At 36.7% G+C, this 25,495-nt stretch overlaps 1 protein-coding gene across 1 annotated transcript in view; it reads left to right on the top strand.

Annotated features, from left to right (window-relative positions):
• CFAP47 (cilia and flagella associated protein 47) overlaps nucleotides 1-25,495 on the top strand; it is a 525,897-nt gene that overhangs the window by 253,148 nt on the left and 247,254 nt on the right. Inside the window, exons 38-40 of the mRNA XM_027608633.2 lie at nucleotides 3,616-3,766; nucleotides 5,466-5,554; nucleotides 24,333-24,419. Of these exons, the coding sequence (XP_027464434.2) occupies nucleotides 3,616-3,766; nucleotides 5,466-5,554; nucleotides 24,333-24,419 (327 nt within the window). The remainder of the gene's footprint in view (nucleotides 1-3,615; nucleotides 3,767-5,465; nucleotides 5,555-24,332; nucleotides 24,420-25,495) is intronic.

Below are 25,495 nucleotides of genomic sequence, written 5' to 3'. Positions count from 1 at the left end.
AGTATTCTTGGGGTAACCATGGACATGTTTCCAGAAGAGATAATGTTTAATTCTCAGTATATATGGAAAACAATTATTTCCTTTTCTAGATGTATTTTATTTTGTAGGCTTGAATACTATTAGATGGTTCTTTAAGCATCTTTTTAGCTAGACTAAGTAATTTCATATTTTTGTTTTTACAAATAGGGTTCAGAAAATATTTTGTTTTCTTTAAAAAATGGCAGCATTATCATTATCAGATATTATATAATTATCTATGTGTACCACATCCTTAGAGTCTGTCTAAATCATGATTAATAATGGCACTTTCTGACAGCTTTGGATTTAAATTCCAAGCCATATCATTTATATAGAAAAGATTAAACAAGTACATCAACATATAAACAAACGTGTTTACTTTTGTATCTAATTTGATGACTAAATTTAGCTATAACCACAGAATTACTACATAAAAGTAAAAGTGTACTTTTGGAAGAACATTCTGTTTCTTTTTCTCCTCATTATTCTCATTGAGCCATTTGGGCACTGACATTGACTAATATGTTATAAATTATTTTCCATCTTTTCCAAAAGCCAAGTTGAAGTACCTTACAAGAGACACGTAGTATCATGATTTTTTTTTAGTGAGAGGGAGGCAATTGAAACAAAAAGGAAACAAAAGGAAGAAAATTAAGATGATGCCTATAATTATACACAATTTTAGAGACCTAAGACACTTACCTAAGTGGGCCACCCATTTGATTCTGAACTTTTTAACACATTCAGGCAGGGATCCCTGTCATTTACATGCCTCAGTATGACTACAAAATTTCAAAAGGAACAACTATGCTCGAGAGGCTCAAATCTTCATGGTCCTTAAACCAACCATTGATCTCATAAAAAGGATATTTTATTTAAAATATGTTTCATAGGATTTAAGTATAGGTCCATAAATTCATTTATTAAGTGCATGTTATTTAGATTGTGGTCATTCTCATACACCTTTTTAAAATCAACTTCCCTGGAGAGCCAATCTCCAAGCAAGTCCTATTGATTTCACCAAATATATCTTAAATTTGACATCTTTCTTCTTATCACCTATTCCACATTGTTTAATGTACCATCATCTTTAAGTGTAGTTTAAATAGACTACTAAAAGGTTTCTCTGCAATCCATCCTCTGTCTTAGAATGGTAACAGTTTTTTAAATGTAAATTTGCTTACATCACTCCTCTGCTTAAAATGTTCCCATAGCTTCCCATTACCATTAAGATATAGGCTGATTATCTCAACATGTGGCCTTTCATAGCCGGCTCTTGGATATATCTGTAGCACTAACGCTCTTGCTCTCTAAACTTCAGTACCACTGGTCTTTGGTAAGTTCTTCAAACACTTAATTCCTCCTACCAGAGACCTTGGATACTTCTTTCCTCCCCTGCTCATTCTGGCTAACTCGTTCTTAACCTTCATATCCCACCCAGCATATCCTTTCCTCTGACCCTTCAGACGGTACCACACCTCCCTGTCATATGCTCTCATACCACTTCCTAGCACGTACATAATTCGTAATTTTCACATTTATTTTGTGGTGACATAATTAATGTCTGGCATGCCCCATAGAATGTAAGATCCAGGAGATCAGGAATACTGTGGGTTTCTTTCTAATTACTATATCCCAAAATCTAAAACAGCGCCTGGGATATTATAAATTCTCTCAAAATCGAATGAATAAATGAATGAATGAATGAATGACTTGATCTAATGATGAATTTTAGAATATCTAGAAAAATCCTAAGTCACTCACAGGTATCCTAACACAGAGTTTGAGCCTATATACCCTGAAAAAGATCTCAAGGTCAAATATTCTTTGTTCTTAATTAAAGTCCATGAGCTTTTATAATGACCAACAAAATATCCCTTTGCACAAATTGAGGAGATTAGTGATGGCATATCTGAGTAAAAACCATCCCCACTCCTGCTACACGTGAGTTGTAATTTTCCCTAAAAAGCAGTTTTGAGAGTCTTTCTGTTGATTTTGAAAGTCCTTAATTCACTTTACTTTTTGCTGCTCCATAGACTTACCCATTCATCATTAATTCCACAAGGATTTGGGGGAAGTTAATTCAAAGTTGGACACTGAGATAATCTATTCCCATCTCCATTTCCACATACGGGCATCCTAAGAGAAGGCAGTAGGTGATAGTTTGCACAAAGGACTAACTGTGATAACTGTGCTAAAAGCCAGAGCAAAAGCAAAGGTAAAATTTCCCCAAGATTTTTCACCCACAGTTGTGTCAAGGCAAGGCAAGTCTGAAAGATTTAGCCATTTAAGAAACACTGAGCCCATTTTTTTTTTTAATTCGAGGACTTCATTACTTAATAAACAGTGAAAACAGAAGTTATCAAAAGGGCCAGATCCCCATGTCCCTTGTGCAGGTTAATAGCACAACAAAAGGGCTTTTATTGACAAATGCATCACGCCTGGTAGGACACCCTGTTGTTGACAGCCAATTTCATGCTGCAGCTAAGCAGTTTTATAGCCCGTAACTCTCCCCTGAAGGGGGCTAGGTAGTAACCCTCCTATTGCTTCAGAATGTAGGAGGCAATGAGAAACTGAGGATACCCTCTCAGGCGAGGTAGGGAGGCAAGTGAGAAAGGTTCTTGTAACAGTTCTTCATGTGCCTCTATGCTCTTCTTTTACGGGAGGATCAAAGGCTTTCTGCCAAGACTTTATCCACTGCAGTTAATAAGCCTTGTGTATGTGGCCTATATGCCAAGTTGCCAGGATGCCATGGTGTAGTCATTCCCCTACAAACGGGTAAGTGCAATCTCCTCCAAGTCCATAGACTCCTTATCATTTTACTGTGTTTTAGACTAGAAAGTTGAAGATTAAGAGAGATGGATGTGGCTTTGTGTTTTCCTTCTTTTATTTATGTGTTTCTCTCAAAAATCCTGCTACTTATATACCATTATTTTGATTCCAGATTTAAATTTCATTTCCAGCCATGGCTTTAAGTATTTTTTGAATTCTTAGTCTTTCTCATTTTTTTCTCTATGCGACAAAAAAAAAAAAACAGTGATATGATATGATGTTCATCTAAACAGTAGCACAGAATGTCCTATGAATTTCGCACAAAAATACCCACGTGATTTCCTGCGGCTAACTAGAAATCCATTACTTGGTAAATTATATGTATATTTGAAGGGAACTGTAGGTTTTACAGATTGGATCAAGATGTTTCAACTGATGACAGTAACTGGATTGTAGGCTTGCTGAGATCTGCAGTGGTCTTCAATTTTATTTTTATTTATTTATTTTTTTAAAGATTTTATATATTTATTTGAGAGAGAGAATGAGAGATAGAGAGCACATGAGAGGGGGGAGGGTCAGAGGGAGAAGCAGACTCCCTGCCGAGCAGGGAGCCCGATGCGGGACTCGATCCCAGGACTCCAGGATCATGAACTGAGCCGAAGGCAGTCGCTTAACCAACTGAGCCACCCAGGCGCCTGGTCTTCAATTTTATTGTAGAAGTGAGTATATTGTAGAGTGTAGGCCCTGGGCACGTGATCTACACTGAAGACCTACTTGTTGTGCCTTTTCAATAAAATATTTCTTCTTTTATCTTTTACTAAATAGAAACCAAATTAATATCACTCTGAAATTCACCAGTCGCTTCCTTCATCCTGCTGAAGCTTCACTGCTATTAATTTCAAAACCTAAGCATGCAATAGGAGGCACTACAATGACTTTTGCTCTTAAGGGTGAAGTCCGCAATTTTAAAGCCATTGTAAGTAAATTTTACCTATTTCGTGTGTCTTCTCTTCTCAGGCCATGGGGTGTCCCAGCTGTTTCTCCAAGTTTTATCTCTATACAGCTCCTGTTCTTGGAGCGCCTGTGTACAGACACACGTGCACATAATTACATTTGCACAATTCTTGGCTTCTGTGTCTCTGATATTCTTGCTGTGATACTCTTTCTGTGGAAATAATTCTTCAATTTTATAAGAGGATTTGCTTGTATTGAGTGTTCCTTTAAGGTCAGATTTTTAGGATTATGTTTGTTCTTTTCATAATGGAGTCATTCGCTATACACATAGCAACTTATATTCCCTTCCGCTGTGGAGACTTGTGATTTAAGGTAAAGCAGTCCCTGGGCTTCTATCTATGTTTTTGTTTGAATTCAGGGTTGGTGGTTTATGCAGCAAAGAAAATGTTTCTCTTCTCTGATAGGAACATTCATCAATTTATCTTGAGTGCCCCCTGGATCAAATCCACTCTAAAGATAATGCTAAGACTGGCATTTATTGAGAGGCAATAACGTGCCAGACAGAATTCGGTTTATATTTCAAAGGATGGGGGAGAAGGATTTTTAAATCTCTATAAGATAGTTGTGATATTGCTATCATTGACTTTTTATAGCTGTTATTTTGTCTAAATATTATTTTATACCATGGATGTATGGTAAAGAAGAAGTAAGCTTGCTATGTCGCCAAATTTCCACATGGATTATAAAGAATCTGGGGTGTACAGTGGCATGAGTAGAAGAAAAAGAGATTGACTCCAGTAATGGCCAGTTGTGTGAGGAGAGCATTAAGTTGTTCACATGGACAGACTGGTTTACAAGGTACAGACACCCAGAACAGGAAGCGGACATTTGATTATCACTGAGATGTGTGTCATGATCTTCAGATTTCCTCTTGAATAATAAATTCTTACGCTTCCCCACCCTCTCACAGGAATTCTCCAAAATAAAACATTGCTTTGCCATATGTGTCTCTAGACATGGATGATTTTAGTTTGTTATTTACATGGTTCTGGGGCAGAAAACCTGACACCTGAAGTTCATGCAGTCTGTTTACTTCTCCATCTGGCTACTCATGGTTTTAGTAAACCAGGGAGTGGGCTGGATAATAATGGAGAAATGAAATAAGATAATAACATGATCAGTCTAAAAATGTAGAATTCCTAGAATCTTATCTTCCATGCAAGTCCTTCAGGTAATTTGAAGTTTTAATTTTAGATTTGTGCTTTTATTACAGTACAAATAATGTCAGTGTGGCCACCACATTGTAAACACAGGCACGCCACACTCATACACAGATATTCACACACTCACAGAGCTACGCATGTGCACATACATATACCTGGCTTCTTCCTTATGTCATGTATATTAGGTATAGGTATGATTGATTAATTTTTGAATGTGAAATCATACTCAGTCATTAACAAAACTAATTTTAAGGAAATCAGTTTAAGAGACACTATTGTGACAAATGATTCAGTAATGTGGTAAAATCTATTTCTGTCCTTCCCACCCAGATTTTAGCAGTACACTATTTATGGGACAAGGGGGATTGCATAAATTAATATCACTGTAATATTTCAGTGTACTATTTTTTAGGTTAAGTTTGTATATTATAATTCAGGTTATTCTTTTTTGTTACTTTCATATAGAATTATTATTATTATTATTATTTTTTACTTTAGGAAGTTTTACATTGCAAATCTCCATGTTATAAATGGAAAGAAATTAATGTGAATGTTAAAAATCCCTTCCATACTGCTGGGGACTTCAGGTACGTTAATATAACATTTTCATATAATTTCTTTGCAATTAGTCATATCCAATCTTAAGGTGAATAATTTTTTTCAACATGAACCATTTTGAGGAGAAACTTTATGTGTTTATATTACAATAAATTTATGAACATCATCAGATAAAACAGAACAAATAATTAAGATAAATCAAGTTTTCTTAAAATGGTATTTGATCTGTTTAAAGCTAAGAGTGAGCATATCAAATTTATGAATTTTATCTATGAGCTTTCTGTTTGTTGAGCTATACTAATCTTTTAATTTTTTAAAAATGTATAATTAATAGACTTTTTTACTTCTAATTTTATTGTCTTTTAATTTCTGAAAGTAAAATCCTGATTCAACCAGAACATGCATTTTAACTTAAGGTAACATGATTAATTAAAACTGTACATTAACCATGTAGGGGCATCTGGGTGGCTCAGTTGTTAAGCAACTGCCTTTGGCTAAGGTCATGATCCCAGGGTCCTAGTTGAGCCCCGCATCGGGCTCCCTGCTCCATGGGAAGCCTGCTTCTCTCTCTCCTACTCCCCCTGCTTGTGTTCCCTCTCTCGCTGTCTCTCTGTCAAATAAATAAGTAAAATCTTTAAAAAAACAAACTGTACATTAACCATGAATTTGTGCATCTTGAGATTTAACAACAATAACAACAACACAAGTTTGAGATGAAAATAAAATGCTTAAGTATTATTTAAAGTCACAATAGACAAGTATCTTTATAAACTTATATATTGACGGAGAAAATGGTTAGTGACACCCATGTACTGCATCAAATATGCACTGTTTCCATCGGCTTTAGAAATCAGATCCTCACAACAATACTTGTGTTGAGACTAGAAGCTGTATGTATGCTTATTATTTTAGTATTTGATAATATCCAGTTTTTAAAATCACTGTATTCCTAGGCTTTTGGTAGTTTCTTATTAATAATCATTTATTATTGATAAAACAAATTTTTTGTTAAAATAGTTATTGGTGAGGGCGCCTGGTTGGCTCAGATGGTTAAGCGTCTGCCTTCGGCTCAGGTCATGATCCCAGAGTCCTGGGATCAAGTCCCACATCGGGCTCCCTGCTCCTTGGGAGCCTGCTTCTCCCTCTGCCTCTCTCTCTCTCTCTCTCTGTCTCTCATGAATAAATAAATAAAATCTTAAAAAAATAGTTATTGGTGAATTTATGGTTCCTATGTTCATATGAGGGACAGTTTCATTTACTGCAATTTTATTAAAGTGTTAGAATGCAAGGAACAACAAAAAAAGTCAGAATATGTAGCATTAATCCAGTATTAAACTATGCCCTTAAATGAACCAAATGACTGACTCCAGTTCTTCAGAGGAAATCAAGATCAAACAAAATTAGTCTTATATTCTAGTGGTAGAGCTGAAAGGAAATATCAAAGTTCCAGGAATTGGTAGACTATTATACTTTTATGTCTTTCCAAAAATCATAATATTTTATTGTTACTTTATGGTTTATCTCAGATTGAATTAAAATTCAATCGGAGTTGATGCATGATTTGTTTGGTAGAGGACAAGCCTCCTTCTGCCTTTGTATGAATGTAGCCCTCAAACTTAGGCAATGGACACATAAACTCAAAATTTTAAAACCAGTTACAAAATTTGTAAAATCAATATTTTACAACAGACATGTATTTTAAAATTTTAAAAAAATGCGATTGAAAAGAAAGGAAATTTAATTGCCAATTAATTCTTCTGGAGATTTTTTTTTATGTTATAAATACCATAAGTGAACTAGCTTTTAATGTTACACTTAAAAAACGAGAATTATTAACAATCTAATAAGAAACATACTTTAAAACAAAATTGTCGGGGGGAGAAATATGGCAGAGGAGTAGGAGACCTGGATTTCGTCTGGTCTCAGGAATTCAGCTGGATAGGGACCAAACCATTCTGAACACTACAAACTCAACAGGAGATCGAAGAAAAGAATAGCAACAACTCTCTGAACAGACAAGCGACCACTTTCTGGAAGGTAGGACGTGCGGAGAAGTGAATCCGAGGCGATATTCGGGAGGACAGATGGTGGGGGAGGGGGCCTCCGTCAGCCGCTTCTGGCAAGTGATAGAGCCACGGAGCACAAAATCGGAACTTTTAGAGAAGTCGGCTCCACTGAGGGACATCGCTCCGGCGGCTAAGCGGGGGGTGGAAACCTCGTGGGATAGTGTGGTCTTAGGACCTTCGGGGTCACAGGAAGACCCGGGGTGCCTGAGTGCGGCAGAGCTCCCAGGTATCAGAGCTGGGAAGCCGGCTGCAGAAACGGAGCCGAGGCGCGGACTCTCAGCTCGGGGATGCCATAAACCATGATCCGCGGCCCAGTCGGGCCACTGCTCCTCCAGCAGGGACCCAACAAGTGGCAGATCCGGGGAGACTCCCCTTCCTTCCCGGGGAGGAGCGGCGCAGGAGCGCACTGTAGGGATCTGCTGGGTTTGGAGACTCCACACCGAGTCGGGTGGCAGAGATAGAAACGCTCGGTCACAGGCCAGGTGAGCACGGAGTGCAGCCAGAGACCGGGGAGACGGGAGTGATTGACTGCTTTTCTCTGGGGCTGCACTGAGGAGCAGGGCCCGAGTTCTCGGCTCCTCTGGGGCGGACATTGGGAGGCTGCCATTTTCACTCTCTTCCTCCAAAGCTGTACGGAAAGCTTGCAGGGAACAAAAGCTCCCAAGAGCAAAACGGACCGGATTACATAGCCCGGACCCGGCAAGGGCGGGGCAATTCCGCCTCTGGCAAAGACATTTGGGAACCATGGCAACAGGCCCCTCCCCCAGAAGATCAGCAAGAACAGCCAGCCAAGACCAAGTTTACCGATCAATGAGAACAGCAGAACTCCAGAGCTAGGGGAATACTGCATATAGAATCCATGGCTTTTTTACCATGATTCTTTAGTCTTTCAAAGTTAATTTTTTTTAACTTTTTTTTTATATTATTTCCCTTTCTCAACCAACATCTTATCCCTTTTTTAAAAAAACATTTTTATTTTTCATTTTTAGAGTCATACTCTATCCCTTCAGGTAGTTACCCTTATTTGTGGCATATATATATATATATATATATATATATATATATATATATATATATATATATATATAAAGTTGTTCTCTCTTTAAAGTTTTGAGATACAGTTTCTTCTAAGAGATCAAAATATACCCTAAATCTCTAGTGTATGGCTTTGTTCTAGTCTCCTGCCTGATCACATTCTCTCCTTTTTTTTTCCTTTTTTTTAAAATCCTCTTCTTTCTTTTTTCAAACAAATTAACAAGTCCTTTTATAAAATTTTTTATACTTTTCATCTTTACAGTTATATTCCATTGCTTCATCATATCAACCCTTATTTTTGTACATATATAAGTTTTTCTTTCTTTAAAATTTTGAGAGGCACTTTCTTCTAACGGAGCAAAATACACCCAAAATCTAGTGTGTGGCACTGATCTATGCACCAGCCTGATCATATTTGATCATTTTCTGTTTTTTTGTTCTGTTTTTCTTTCATTTTATTCTGTTTTTGTTTGTTTTTATCTTTTTCTTCTTCTTTTTTCTTTCTTTCCCTGTCTTTTCCCCAGGTTTCAGGTCTTTTCTGATTTGTTTAGAGTATATTTTCTGGGGACGTTGTGACCCTGTTAGCATTTTGTTCTCTCATTCATCTATTCTCCTCTGGACAAAATGACAAGATGGAAAAAAATCACCTCAACAAAAAGAACAAGAGGTAGTACCGACTGCCAGGGACCTACTCAATATGGACATTAGTACAATATCGGACCTAGAGTTCAGAATGATGATTTTAAAGATACTAGCTGGGCTTGAAAAAAGCATGAAATTTATTAGAGAAACCCTCTCTGGAGAAATAAAAGAACTAAAAGCTAACCAAGTCGAAATCAAAAAGGCTATTAATGAGGTGCAATCAAAAATGGAGGTGCTAACTGCTAGAATAAATAAGACAGAAGAGAGAATCAGTGATTTAGAAGACCAAATGATGGAAAATAAAGAAGCTGAGAAAAAGAGAGAAACAACTACTGGATCACGAGGGCAGAAATCGAGAGATAAGCAATACCATAAGATGAAACAACATTAGAATAATTGGGATCCCAGAAGAAGAAGAAAGAGAGAGAGGGGCAGAAGGTATAGTGGAGCAAATTATAGCAGAGAACTTCCCTAATGTGGGGAAGGAAACAGGCATCAAAATCCAGGAGGCGCAGAGAACCCCTCTCAAAATCAATAAAAACAGGTCAACACCCCAACATCTAATAGTAAAACTTATGAATCTCAGAGACAGAAAATCCTGAAAGCAGCTCAGGAGAAGAGATATGTAACCTACAATGGTAGAAACATTAGATTGGCAACAGATCTATCCATAGAGACCTGGCAGGTCAGAAAGGACTGGCATGATATATTCAGAGCACTAAACGAGAAAAACATGCAGCCAAGAATACTATATCCAGCTAGGCTGTCATTGAAAATAGAGGAGAGATAAAAAGCTTTCAAGACAACAAAAACTAAAGGAATTTGCAAACATGAAACCATCACTGCAAGAAATATTGAAAGGGGTCCTCTAAGCAAAGAGAGAGCCTAAAAGCAGCATAGACAAAAAGTAACACAGACAATATACAGTAACAGTCACCTTACAGGCAATACAATGGTGCTAAATTCATATCTTTCAATAGTTACCCTGAATGTAAATGGACTAAATGCCCCAATCAAAAGACACAGGCTATCAGATTGAATTAAAAAACAAGATCCATCAATATGCTGTCAGCCAAAGACTCATTTTAGACCTAAAGACACCCCCAGATTGAAAGTGAGGGCGTGGAAAACCATTTACCATGCTAATGGACACCAAAAGAAGGCTGGGGTGGCAATCCTTATATCAGACAAATTAGATTTTAAACCAAAGACTGTAATAAGAGATGAAGAAGGACACTATATCCTACTTCAAGGGTCTATCCAACAAGAAGATCTAACAATTGTAAATATCTATGCCCCTAACATGGGAGCAGCCAATTGTATAAGGCAATTAATAACAAAAGCAATGAAACACATTGACAACAATACAATAATAGTGGGGGACTTTAACACCCCCCCTGACTGAAATGGACAGATCATCTAAGCAAAAGATTAACAAGGAAATAAAGGCTTTAAATGACACACTGGACCAAATGGATTTCACAGACATACTCAGAATATTCCATCCCAAAGCAACAGAATACACATTCTTCTCTAGTGCCCATGGAACAGTCTCCAGAATAGATCACATCCTAGGTCACAAATCAGGTCTCAACCGGTACCAAAAGTTTGGGATTATTCCCTGCATATTTTCAGACCACAATGCTTTGAAACTAGAACTCAATCACAAGAGGAAAGTCGGAAAGAACTGAAATACATGGAGGCTAAAGATCATCCTACTAAAGAATGAATGGGTCAACCAGGAAATTAAAGAAGAATTAAAAAAATTCATGGAAACCAATGAAAATGAAAACACAACTGTTCAAAATCTTTGAGATGCAGCAAAGGCAGTCCTAAGAGGAAAGTATATAGCAATACAAGCCTTTCTCAAGAAACAAGAAAGGTCTCAAATACACAACCTAACCCTACACCTAAAGGAGCTAGAGAAAAAACAGCAACTAAAGCCTAAACCCAGCAGGAGAAGAGAAATAATAAAGATCAGAGCAGAAATCAATGAATTAGAAAGCAAAAGAACAGTAGAACAGATCAATGAAACTAGGAGCTGGTTCTTTGAAAGAATTAACAAGATTGATAAACCCCTGGCCAGACTTATCAAAAAGAAAAGAGAAAGGACCCAAATCAACAAAATCATGAATGAAAGAGGAGAGATCACAGCCAACACCCAAGAAATACAAACAATTTTAAGAACATACTATGAGCAACTGTATGCCAGCAAATTAGATAACCTGGAAGAAATGGATGCATCCTAGAGATGTATCAACTACCAAAACTGAACCAGGAAGAAATAGAAAACCTGAACAGACCCATAACCACTAAGGAAATTGAAGCAGTCATCAAAAATCTTCCAACAAACAAAAGCCCATGGCCAGATGGCTTCCCAAGGGAATTCTACCAAACATTTAAAGAAGAATTAATACCTATTCTCCTGAAACTGTTCCAAAAAATAGAAATGGAAGGAAAACTTCCAAACTCGTTTTATGAGGCCACCATTACCTTGATCCCCAAACCAGACAAAGACTCCATCAAAAAGGAGAATTACAGACCAATATCCTTGACGAACATGGATCCAAAAATTCTCACTAAAATACTAGCCAATAGGATCCAACAGTACATTAAAAGGATTCTTCACCACGACCAAGTGGGATTTATCCCTGGGCTGCAAGGTTGGTTCAACATCCGCAAATCAATCAATGTGATACAGTACATTATTGAAAGAAAGAACAAGAACCATATGATCCTCTCAATAGATGCAGAAAAAGCATTTGACAAAGTACAGCATCCTTTCTTGATGAAAACTCTTCAGAGTATAGGGATAGAGGGTACATACCTCAATATCATAAAAGCCATCAATGAAAAACCTACAGCAAATATCATTCTCAATGGAGAAAAACTGAGAGCTTTACCCCTAAGGCCAGGCACACGGCAAGGTTGTCCACTATCACCACTGCTATTCAACATAGTATTAGAAGTCTTAGCCACAGCAATCAGACAACAAAAAGAAATCAAAGGCATCCAAATTGGCAAAATAGAAGTCAAACTCTCACTGTTTGCAGATGGTATGATACTTTATGTGGAAAACCCAAAGGACTCCACCCCAAAACTGCTAGAACTCATACAGGAATTCAGTAAAGGGGCAGGATATAAAATCAATGCACAGAAATCAGTGGCATTCCTATACACCAACAACAAGACAGAAGAAAGAGAAATTAAGGAGTCGATCCCATTACAATTGCACCCAAAAACATAAGATACCTAGGAATAAATCTAACCAAAGAGGCAAAGGATCTGTACTCAGGAAACTATAAAATACTCATGAAAGATATTGAGGAAGACACAAAGAAATGGAAAAACATTCCATGCTCATGGATTGGAAGAAGAAATATTGTGAAGATGTCAATGCTACCTAGAACAATCTACACATTTAATGCAATCCTCACCAAAATACCATCTACTTTTTTCAAGGAAATGGAACAAATAATCCTAAAATTTGTATGGAACCAGAAAAGACCCCGAATAGCCAGAGGAATGTTGAAAAAGAAAAGCAAAGCTGCTGACATCACAATTCCGGACCTCCAGCTCTATTACAAAGCTGTCATCATCAAGACAGTATTGTACTGGCACAAAAACAGACATATAGATCAATGGAACAGAATATTTTGAGAGCCCAAAAATGGACCCTCAACTCTATGGTCAACTCATCTTCGACAAAGCAGGAAAGAATGTTCAATGGAAAAAAGACAGTCTCTTCAACAAATGGTGTTGGGAAAACTGGACAGCCACATGCAGAAGAATGAAACTGGACCATTTCCTTACACCACACACAAAAATAGACTCCAAATGGTTGAAAGACCTAAACGTGAGAGAAGAGTCCATCAAAATCCTAAAGGAGAACACAGGCAGCAACCTCTTCGACCTCAGCCGCAGCAACTTCTTCCTAGAAACATCGCCAAAGGCAAGGGAAGCAAGGGCAAAAATGAACTATTGGGATTTCATCAAGATAAAAAGCTTTTGCACAGCAAAAGAAACAGTCCACAAAACCAAAAGACAACTGACAGAATGGGAAAAGATATTTGCAAATGACATATCAGATAAAGGGCTACTATCCAAAATCTATAAAGAACTTATCAAGCTCAACACCCAAAGAACAAATAATCCAATCAAGAAATGGGCAGAAGACAGGAACAGACAGTTTTCCAAAGAAGACATCCAAATGGCCAACAGACATATGAAAAAGTGCTCCACATCGCTCGGCATCAGGGAAATCCAAATCAAAACCTCAATGAGATTCGACCTCACACCAGTCAGAATGGCTAAAATTAACAAGTCAGGAAAGGACAGATGGCGGGGATGCAGAGAAAGGGGAACCCTCCTACACTGTTGGTGGGAATGCAAGCTGGTGCAACCACTCTGGAAAACAGTATGGAGTTTCCTCAAAATGTTGAAAATAGAGCTACCATATGACCCAGCAATTGCACTACTGGGTATTTACCCCAAAGATACAAATGTTGGGATCCGAAGGGGTACGTGCACCCCAATGTTTTTAGTAGCAATGTCCACAATAGCCAAACTGTGGAAGGAGCCAAGATGTCCATCCACAAATGAATGGAAAAGGAAGATGTGGCATGCATATATGTGTGTGTGTGTGTGTGTGTGTGTGTGTGTGTGTGTGTGTGTAATGGAATATTATGCAGCCATCAAAAGGAATGAGATCTTGCCATTTGCAACGACGTGGATGGAACTGGAGGGTGTTATGCTGAGTGAAATAAGTCAATCAGAGATGGACATGTATCATATGACCTCATTGATAGGAGGAATTCTTAATCTCAGGAAACAAACTGAGGGTTGCTACAGTGTGGTGGGAGGGAAGGGGTGGCTGGGTGATAGACATTGCGGAGTGTAAGTGCTATGGTGAGCTCTGTGAATTGTGCAAGACTTTTGAATCACAGTCTGTACCTTTGAAACAAATAATGCAATATATGTTAAGAAAAAAAAGAAGATAGCAGGAGGGGAAGAATGAAGGGGGTGAAATCGGAGGGGGAGATGAACCATGAGAGACAATGGACTCTGAAAAACAAACTGAGGGTTCTAGAGGTGAGGGGGGTGGGAGGATGGGTTAGCCTGGTGTTGGGTATTGGGGAGGGCACGTTCTTTGGAGAGGGCACATTCTTCATGGAGCACTGGGTGTTATGCACAAACAATGAATCATGAACAGTACATCAAAAACTAATGATGTAATGTATCATGATTAACATAACACTAAAATTTTAAAAAAATATATTTTCCCCAAAATTATATGCAGTGCATTTACCAGATCTGATCACTTTTTAATAAAAATTTAACACTACTTTTAACAAAAATGGCAACCCAACCTAGATTTAACAGAGACAGGATTCACCCACATGCCTGTGTCTACCAGATTAGTGGTTGTCAAATTCCTTTTTTGCAGAATGCAACTATTTCTTGCTATATAATGCTTTTTCATATGTTATAAGATTTGATTTCCTAGTATTTTGTTGAAAGATTTTACACTTAGAATCATAGGGTTTAATGGTGTCATTCCCTTTTCTAGTGATGACTGTATCTTTTTTTTGTGTCTTTAATACTACCCTCCAAGAATGATTTGGGAACTGATCCCTTCTATTCTGTTTTTTTGGAAGGGTTTGTGAAGTATTGGTATTAATTCTTTTAATCTTCATAAGAATTCACAACTAAAGCCATCTGGGTCTGAGCTTTGCTTTATGGGAAGTTTATTTCATTACTAGTTCTCTCTTTATTTGTTATAGGCCTAATCAGATATTTATTTCTTCTTTTAATCAGTCTTGATAGTTTGTGCCATTCTAGGAATTTGTACATTTCCTCCACATTATCTCATTTGTTGGCATAGACGTTTTCATAGTATTCTCTCAGAATCCTTTCATCTTCTTTCCTTTATTCTTGATCAGTCTAGGGAAACATTTGTCAGTGTTATTGGTCTTTTCAAAGAACATTTCTTCTGGTTTTCCTGATTTTCTCTATTATTTATTGAGGTAGAATTGACATATAAAGAAACTGCGGATGTTTAATGTATACAATTTGATGAGTTTGGACATACGCATGCAACCATAATACTATCACCACAATTAAGGTAATATACATATCTGTCACTTCCAAAAGTTTCCTTGTGTTACTTTTTTTTTTTTTTTTTGGTGGTAAGAATATTTAACATGAGACTTACCCTCTTAACACTCTTAACAGATGTTTTAAGTGCACAGTACCATGTTGTTAACTCTGTTGTATATCACATCTCTAGGCCTTATTCATCTTGCATAACTGAAACTTTTTATAAACAGCTCTCCATTTCATCCTAGTACCAATTGCTAGCAACCATCATTCTCTTCTCTGCCTTTGGAGTTTGACTATTTTAGATACCTCATGTAAATGGAATCATGTAGTATTTGTCCTTCTGAGACTCGCTTATTTCACTTAGCATAATGTCCCCAAGTTTCGAACATGTTGTCACATATTGCAGGATTTCCTTCTTTTTTAAAGCTGACTAGTCTTCCACTGTAATATATACACACACCACGTTTTCTTTACTCATTTGTCTGTTGATGGACGTTTGGGTTCTTTGGATTGTTTCCATATCTTGGCTATTGTGAACAATACTGCAATGAGCATGAGAGTAAAGATATCTTTTTGAGACCCAGATTTCAGTTTTATTGGATAAATACCCAGAAGTTGAAGTGCTGCACCACATGATAGTTCTACTTTTAGTTTTTTGAGGAAACTCCCTACTGTTTTCCATAGTGGTTGCACCATTTTACATTCCCACCAACAGCATGCCAGTGTTCCCTTTTCTCTAGATACTCACCAACATTGTTATATTTTGTTTGTTTTGGTTTTTGTGTTTTTTATAATAGCCATTCTGACAGTTATGAGGTGATATCTCACTGTGTTTTTGAAATGCATTTCCCTGATGAGTATGGATGTTCAACATGTTTTCATATACATGTTGGCCATCTATATGTCTTTTTTGGAAAAATGTCTATTCATATCCTCTGCCCATTTTTTAACTGGATTGTTTGTTTTTTTGCTTTTGAGTTGTATGAGTTCTTTATAAATTTTGGATATTAGTCCTTTATCAGATATATGATTTGCAAATGTTTTCTATTCAGTAGGTTACCTTTTCATTTTTATGTTACTCTTATATAGCTCTATTCCATTTCCCCCTTTTTTGTAGTATTTTTGTCAGACATATTATGTCAATGGTGTTAAAATAATCAGTAATGTTACTAACATTTCTGGGTATTTTTTTTTTATTTTGTGTAATTTTTAAGATTTTAAGAGAGCTGAGAGAAGAAAGGACAGTGTATTAGTTTGCTATGGCTCCCATAACAAAATACCACAGACCGGTGGTTTAAACAACAGAAACTTATTTTCTCACAGTTCTGGAGGCTAGAAGTACAAGATCAAAGTATTGGCAGATTGGGTTTCTTCTGAGGCCTCTCTCCTTGGCTTGCAGATGGCCACCTTCTTGCTGTGCCCTCACATGATCTCTTTTCTCTATGTGCACATCCCTGGAGTCTCTGTGTGTCCACATGCCCTCTTGTAAGAACACCAGTCAGAATGTATTAGGGCCCACTCTAATGGCCACATTTTAAACTAGTTGCCTTTTTAAAGGCCCTGTTTCCAAAGGCAGTCACATTGTGAGTGTACTAGGGGTTAGAGCTTTAACATATGAATTTGAGGGAGGACACAATTCAGCCCATAATAGAAAGTACACGTTTATAGTTTTCATTATGTTAGCCTGCTTATTTATCATTTCTGGTTTATTTGTTTCTATGGATTCACATTATCTTCTGGAATAACGTCCATGGCTCAATTCAGCTTCGCTGCCCCACACCTCAGTTTTTCTTTTATTTTCTCTCTGTCTTCTCCTTCCAGCAATTGTATTACACATGTGTTGGTGCGTTTAATGGTGCACCATATATGTATGAGACTCTGTTCATTTTTCTTTATTCTATTTTCTGTCTATTCTTCAGATTGCATTATTTCTATCAATCTTCAATTTGTTAATTCTTTTTTTTCTGCCAGTTCAGATCTACTGTTGAGCCCCCCTAGTGATGATGATTTTTATATTTGTTTTTGTAGTTTCCAACTCCAAAATTTTTATTTGGTTCTCTTTTTAATTTCAGTCTCTTTTGATATTCTCTATGTGATGTTACATTGTCATCATAGCTTCCTTTACTTCTTTAGTCATACTTTCCTTAGTTTTTGAAGTCATGGATAAGAGCAATTTGGAATTAGTATTCTGTTAAATCTAATAACTGGTCACTTTAACATGCTTTTCCATGGCCCACTTCTTTTCATGTTTCACCATTTTTAAGGTTGAAAGCTAGACATTTTAGAATATATATTTTGTAGCAGCTGAATACTGGTCCCATCTCCCCCAGGATCGTTAATGGTATTGGTTAATTTTTTAACTGATTAGATAGCTTATTTTAGTGATAGCTACCTCCTCCCCACAAAAGACTCTACACACAAAGTGTGAAGCCTCTGATGTTACTTCTCAGGGGACATAGCCTTGGGCATGCCCACAGTCAATCTGGGATGAGAGTGGCTTTGGTGGGACTACTTTTGACTATCTCTTTCCACACCCACAGCCAGATATTAGATTCTGCTGATTCCAGTTGTATAGGAGGCATAAATTGCTCCTCAGACCAATTCAATCAAATGTAGGCTCCTTTGAAGTGATAGTTCCTTAGGTCAATATTTGAGATTTATTCTGTCCCCACAAAGGATCCTCCCAGCTGTCCCTTTCCCCTGTTTTTACTACCAAATTAGCAGGCCTAGTTTGGTAGTATCTGTATCTCCAGTGAATCTACCTATCTACTCCCAATTGCCTTTCACCACAATCTGCACTATTTTTCATTGATCCCTTGGCTTGATCTTCTTCATACTTCATTGAAAATGAAATCAGTTCCTTTGAGAAGAGATTAAGAGCTGTTTTAAGCCCAGCTATCTTCTCCCTCCAGGCGAAATCTCGGAACCATGGCTCTGTAACTGGGGGTGGGGATAGTGTTGCATTTTTCTCTGCCAACCACCTGCACGTTAGGAGTTAAGTGCGAGAAGAGATAGGGGACCATAGCTTTAGGTCTACTTGGCTTGCTTCTGCCAGCACTGAGCAACCATTTTAAAGCTAAGGCAAGGACAATTTCACACCCATGTAGAGCCTCTGTCCTGTGAGTGGTTGCTGGACAGAAGAGGGGACCCCCCCCCCACCGCTCCTCTCAGCTGCACTTGCCCAAAACTTAGCTTCAGCAGCATGTACTGGGGGCAGGATGAGAAATGTTGATGTCCTACCCCTCCCAGAAAAGTAGCTCTCTAACTGGGAACTGGGTAAGTTGAGAGCCTTGTATTCTTAGCTGTGCCAACGAGGAGTAGGGTTTCTGTCTTACTGAGTGGGGAAGGAAGAGGGAGTGAAGGGGTCTTGGTTCAGACGCCACCGATTACAGCCTTTCTTACTGAATAGATTTTTCTTCATTTGCTCTATGCCCTTAAGATAATTTCCAGAGAATCAAAATAGTTGATTTTTACAACTTATACTCATTTTCCTGGAGGAGTGAGTCTATGGAGCTCTCATGTTTTCATGCTGGAATGTTTGCTTTAACTTCTGTTTTGCCCATTATTACTATAAACACTCCAGGTCTCTGTTACCCTTTGCATGGTATGTCTTTCTTGACCTTTTGCTCCTGGTCTGTTTGTGTCTTTGAACTAATGTTTATATTTTTTTCTAATCTGTTTGTATTCCTTTTGTCAACCTCTGCCTTTTGATTGGAGTATTTAATCCATTTAAAGTTTATGTCATCTTTGATACAGTAGGATTTATATCTACCATTTGGGTACCTGTTTTCTATGTCTTATGTCTTCATGCCTTTATTTCTCCATTACTTCTTGGTTTTGTATTGTATATTTATTTTTAGTGTAAATTTTTTATTTCTTCTTCTATCTTCTACCTTATTTTTCTTATTTTCTTAGTTACCCTGAAGATTATAATTAGCATCCTAACTTAATGTAGCTCAAATTAATACCAACTTAATTTCAATATAATTCAGAAATTTTGCTGAAATATATCGCCTTTTCATAGCCCCTTGTTAGTGCTATTCCTGTTATACCCATTACATCTTTACACATTATAAGCCCCTAAATCAGTTTTATATTTATTGTCTCACACTCTTTTCATTAAAATCAGAAAGCAGAATTTAAAAGATTGCACAGAAAATACATATATATGTATATAAAAAATATATATATAATATATAAAAATATATAAAATACATATATATGTGTGTGTGTGTGTGTATATATATATATATATATATATATATATAGTGCTGGTGCTTTTTATTTCTTGTGGTTTTGAGTTAATTTCTAGTGTCCTTTTATTTCAGCCTGTAGGACTCCCATTAGTATTTCTTTTTTTTTTTAAGATTTTATTTTATTTATTTGACAGAGAGAGAGATAGTGAAAGCAGGAACACAAGCAGGGGGAGTGGGAGAGGGAGAAGCAGGCTTCCCTCCAAGCAGGGAGCCCGATGCGGGACTCGATCCCAGGACCCTGGGATCATGACCCTAGCCGAAGGCAGATGGTTACCGACTGAGCCACCCAGGTGCCCCACCCATTAGTATTTCTTGTAGGGCAGTTCTGCTAGCAATGAATCTTTTTCAGTTTTTCTTTACTTGTTAATTTCTCCTTCATTTTTGAAGGACAGTTTTGCTGTATACAGTAGTCTTTCTTGACAGCCTTCTTTCAGCACACTGACTGTATCATCCCATTGCCTTCTGTCCTCTAGGGTTTCAGATGGGAATTCAACTGTTTAATTTTACTATGGAGCAACATAGGTGTTGAGTCAATTTTGTCTTGCTGCTTACCGTGCCTTGGCTTACTGAGAGTTTGACTATTATTTTCTAGTTTTGGATTGCCTTGGGTTTATTCTGAATAACATTTTTTAGACTTCTTGGATGTGTAAATTAATATTTCTCTCCAAACTTGGGAATTTTTCATCATTTATTTCTTTGCATTTTCTTTCTGCCTCTTTCTTTCTTATCTTTTCAGGATTCTGATTAGGCTTGTGTTTGTATGCTTAATGGTGTCTCACAGGTTTCTGAGGCTGTGTTAATTTATTTTCTCTTTCTGTTCTTTAGAGATAATCATTTTATCTGGCCCATTGTCAGGTACACTGGTTCTTTCTTTTGCCACTGCAAACCTGCTGTTTAGTCCCTCTAGTGATTTTTTATTTCAGATACCGTACTTTTTAAGTCCAAAATTTATAATTGGTTCTTTTGAATGATTTCTCTCCTTGTTAGTATTCTTTATTTGGTGGGACATCTTTGTCTCTCATAGACAGGGTTGAAGCCTTTCACATAGTTTAGGGATCTAGCAAGCTACTTCAACCCCTCATATAGGCCTCTTGTTCCCCAGATCTTCCTTTGATGTTTTGGCAAGCTCTTGTTTGATCCAACTTGCTGTAGGAACCTCAGGTACAATTGCTACTGATTGTTTTCAGCAAACATCCTGGATATTGCTGTTTTCCTTTGAGTCAGGTCAGTAAAGACAACACCTTGCAAACTGAATTTTTCTAGGGAGCTGTGAGACAGATGAAAAAGTAACAATACTCAGGGATGGGACTTTTTTTTGATGAGCTCCAGTCTCGGTCTATGCCCTCATGTGGCTGTAAGTCTGCCAGATTTTACAAATACCTGAGTTGCAAGGCTGCTGGTTTTCAAGGCTACTACAGAGCAGTGAAAAGATGGGAATTACAACATAACAAAAGTTACAAGGCCACAAACTCTGCTGTTCTTATCATCAAGGTGTGTTTTTTTTTTTTTAATAAACACTACTCAAATTGTTGCAAGCCTTTCACTAATTAACCAGTGCTCTGAAAAAGTTAATTTTTACAGTCTTTTCCAGTGTTTTTATTGCTTTTATAAGGTAGTGAATGTGTGATGGTTCTAACTCTGCTATTTCTTGCCTTTCTTTGTCTGGTAGTCTGGTTTCATTATTTGAAAAATAGTTTTTGTTTTAGATCAGACTCTTCCTTCTCAAAGTATGGTCTTGAATCAGCAAAATCAGCATCACCTGGGAGCTTGTTGGACAGAGTGTCAGGCCCACCCCAATCCATTTGAGTCAGAATCTGCATTTAACATCTCCAGAGGATTTTTTTGTACATTAATGTTAGAGCATTGCTGGTCTAAGCCAAGATTTTTCAAAGTTTAATCCATATATAAGCTATTTAAAAAGCATCTGGAGAGCTTGTTTTAAATAGAGGCTCCTGGAACCCTTGCCAGACTTAACTAAGTCAGAATTCATGCAAATAGAGCTTGGAAATGTGCATTTTGACCAAGCACTGCAGATGTTTTTAATACACACTGAAGTGTGAAAACCGCCAATTTAGAAGCTACAGTAATGAAATAGGACTTTTTTCCATTTTAATGGCAGTTTGTATTTCATTTTTGTAGTTAATATTTCTCTTTTAAGGAGGACATCTTCAGTGTAATTAAGCAGGGACTTTTCAAATGCTATTTTATCTCAAAATGGTACATGCACCGTATACAAAAAAATCTAATATTTACTTTATTGGTTTAGTCTTTTTATTTGTGTGTAAAATTGTATTATCCTTGTGACTATTTTTTAGCCAGAACAAATTATGACCCATATAAATTGCCCTGAAGATTCACCTTGGATTTAAAGAAATATAAAGAAACATAGTAAATTTTTTCTGCCTCATAATTTTATGAGATTTGAATGAGAATTTAGTGCCTTAATTTAAATTAAAATTACCCTCTAGAGAGGAATTCTTCCTACATTTGCCTAACTATAACTTTAAAATGATATAAGCAAATCTGGTAGTCTGATACATGTCTCACATAGTTCATTGTTTACATTTTCCTACAGTTAATTTTCTTTGTTTAAAAATTTTTAGTATTTAGTATTAATATAATTCCTTACAATCCTTGTATGAAACTATCAGAACTACCAACTTAAAATAAAAGGACAGAAAGTGACATTAGCTTTGTCAGTGAGCAAGAATTCCTGTCCCCTTTAAGGATCCTTCTAGCTGGACAGTGAATCACATTGATGTGAAACAGATTAACAGGAGAAAATCAAATTTAATAGTGTAAGTATGAGAAATCCACCCAGACAAGGAAATTCCAAAGACAGCCAAATGAGGTATATATGTCATACTGAACTAAGGAGAAGGGGATAGGAGTCTGGGAATTTAGAGGAAAGGAATGCAGCTCACAGGGGGAGAAGAAAAGCAGATGTTTGGTAATTAGACATTTGCTCTGCCCTAGAGATGGGTCATTCAGATAAAATTTATTTCTGCTAATAACCCTTATTCTGGGAAAGACCCCCAATTTAGATTCTTCTTTATAATTAAGGGAAAGGGAGAAGTTTTTTTCAGCCCACAGGGTTTTGATTGCCTTCAGCTTAAAATAATCTGCACACCAAAGTGGGACATTTTGGGAGCAGAGGCTATCCTGAACCCCTTCAACGTTGAAACGTTAGGATGTATGAATGTGTTACATTTTAGTTTTGTATGCAGTTGTATGTGTGTTTGTATGTGTGTTTCTGTTTCAATACTAAAACATTTTATTTTTATTATTGATCTATTTATTGTAAAGCTCATATTATGAGCTTAATAACTGTTATATAATAAAGATTTATTTTTTTAATTTAATAAAGATTTATTTTAATAAATTGTTGGGAAGGAAGCAATTTGCTCTTCAAGGTCGTTCTAGCTGAACTAAGAATCTAATTAGCTGAGACAGATTAACAGGAGAAAATCAAATTTAGTTTCTTACATAAGGGGAATTCACACACATGTGAAATTCCAAAGACAGTGAGTCAACGTGAGACTTATATGAGCTAAGAAGAGAGGAGTGTGAGGATACAAAGGGGAGGAAGACCATTAGCAAGAAAGTGAGAGGAGATGTCTGGAAAACAGAGATTGTCCTATTCAGATATTTTTCTTAGCTAAAGAGGAATCTCTGTTAATAGCTTTTTTCCTGGTACAGGATCTGTTTTCCAATGAAAATGTAGTAAGTTGAGAGGAAGATGAAGAGCTTGACCTGAATCTGCTAGTTTTTGACTGCTTTTAACTCAAAATATTCTTCACACCAAAGTGGCCCATCTTGGTGCAGCCTGCATTTGGCCTACTACAAAATCAAGTTTGAATAAATCTGTTATTAATATTATACAGATTCTCTTCAACTCTACATATAGAATTAGGCATTCCTGACATGACTCTTCATGACATCTTTCATCCACATCTAGAGGATCATTTCCTCTTTCCTCCACTATAATGTGGGCAACCTAAGGCAGAGACGATAACAGATTCATGCTTGTATTTCCAGCACTTAGTCCCACCTATAACATATAATGGAGTCTCCATAACTGTTTCCTGAATGAATGAGCATTATCTTATAAGAAGGGCTGAACTGCTATGTAATTCCCGAAGATGGCATACTTACTAATGCACTGATTAGCTAGGTATCCATATCTCATGTCCAGTCCTGAAAGAAACATTCTCTTTTTTGAAAATAAGATTAGAAATTATGAAATGTATACAGCTCTGACAATACATTGAGACCAGTATATGATTTCATTGTTTCTAGAATATAATTGGGCAGTCATTTCTGTTCTAAATTTCCTTGCTGTAAGAATTTAGTATTGCCTTTCCATGTAATAGAATATTATTTTTTACATATTCCAGATCTTTCCTTTCCTTTTTTTTTTTTTTTTAAGTAATCATTACACCCAGCATGTGGCTTGAACTCACAAACCTGAGATCAAGGGTTGCATGCTCTTTCAACTGAACCAGCCAGGCGGCCTGATCTTTCCCTTTTTGAAAACATATATGTTTTGAGATGCAGAATGAGAACACGTGGATTTTTAAACTGTAATTTATTCTGATTCTAATTATATTTTATGAATGATGGAAAAAAATTTAAAAGAATGTTTTGTGGTCATTTGAATTTTGTTATAGTAGAATTCAAAATAATCCTTTTTTCATTTATTTTAGTGTCAGGTTGGTGGAATCCTCAACATTTATCTCTTTGCCATCTCAATTAACAGAATCTGGACGATTCATTAACCACATGAACCATGGGTAAATGTGAATATATTTTATGCTCATAATTTTCTCAGGAAAAATTCTAAGAAATTAGCATTCAGTTAAACTTGTTATTAATGCTACAGTAGTTTTCATTTATTTGAAATATTTAATTCATATTCTATATAAAATTTATATTATTCACAGTTGTTCTACTCTCTTATGTGTTGCTAGGCTATGTGCATGAAGACTGAATAAATATGCACTTGTTTAAATACAGTGGATTCTCATTATTTGTGATAGTTATGTTCCATGAAATTGTGGCACTCAATGAATGAATACTGAACCATTATTCCTAGAAAAAATATATGTAATTACATAGATTATAACTGTGAATCCTAAAAACAACCCATCCTGGTAGATTCTGGTTTCTTCACGTAGAAAAAATAAGGTTCTGTAGTGTTAAATGACTTGTATGAGGCTGACCCACTCAAAGGTGCCAACAAACCATTTCAAATTCTGCCCACCTGGCCCCAGAGGTGGAGCTTCTTGAACATTTGTACTTCTGTACTGCCTCCTACCATCTCCCTCCTCTGGTCATGGTCATCTACCTATGAGAACTGAAGCAGAAAGGCCCAGCGTTGCCTTGTTTGACCTTAGCTGGGAACTGTGTGACCACTGACTGGAACTTCTTGCCACTCTGCACATGTCCGCAAACAACAGGGGAAGCTCCATGAGTATGGATTTGGGGGTTACAAATCAATTTTAGTGAGGAGACAAATTTGCAAATAACCAGAATTTGTGGATAATGAGGATCAACTGTATTTAGACTTGTTCCACCTACATTATTAGGTCTGTATTTAGTTTAGAAAGAAACTTTGACTTCGGAATACAGAAGCAGAATTTTTAAAAGTTAGATTGTTTTATATTTCTGATCTATTTTAAACTATCGAATAGCTATTTCATGTGAAAGAGAATAAAAACAACATTGCCAACCTTAAAGAAAATCAGGCAGAAAGAAAATAATGCAAGCATGTATTAGTGAAATGCATGCATTTTTTTTATTATGTTATAGTAATCACCAAACATTACGTCATTAGTTTTTGATGTAGTGTTCCATGATTCATTGTTTG

The sequence above is a fragment of the Zalophus californianus genome, chromosome X (genome assembly GCF_009762305.2).
Source record: "Zalophus californianus isolate mZalCal1 chromosome X, mZalCal1.pri.v2, whole genome shotgun sequence".
Lineage (NCBI taxonomy): Eukaryota > Metazoa > Chordata > Mammalia > Carnivora > Otariidae > Zalophus > Zalophus californianus.
Note: the sequence above shows the minus strand (reverse complement) of the source record. Positions and strands in the feature narration are given on the sequence as shown.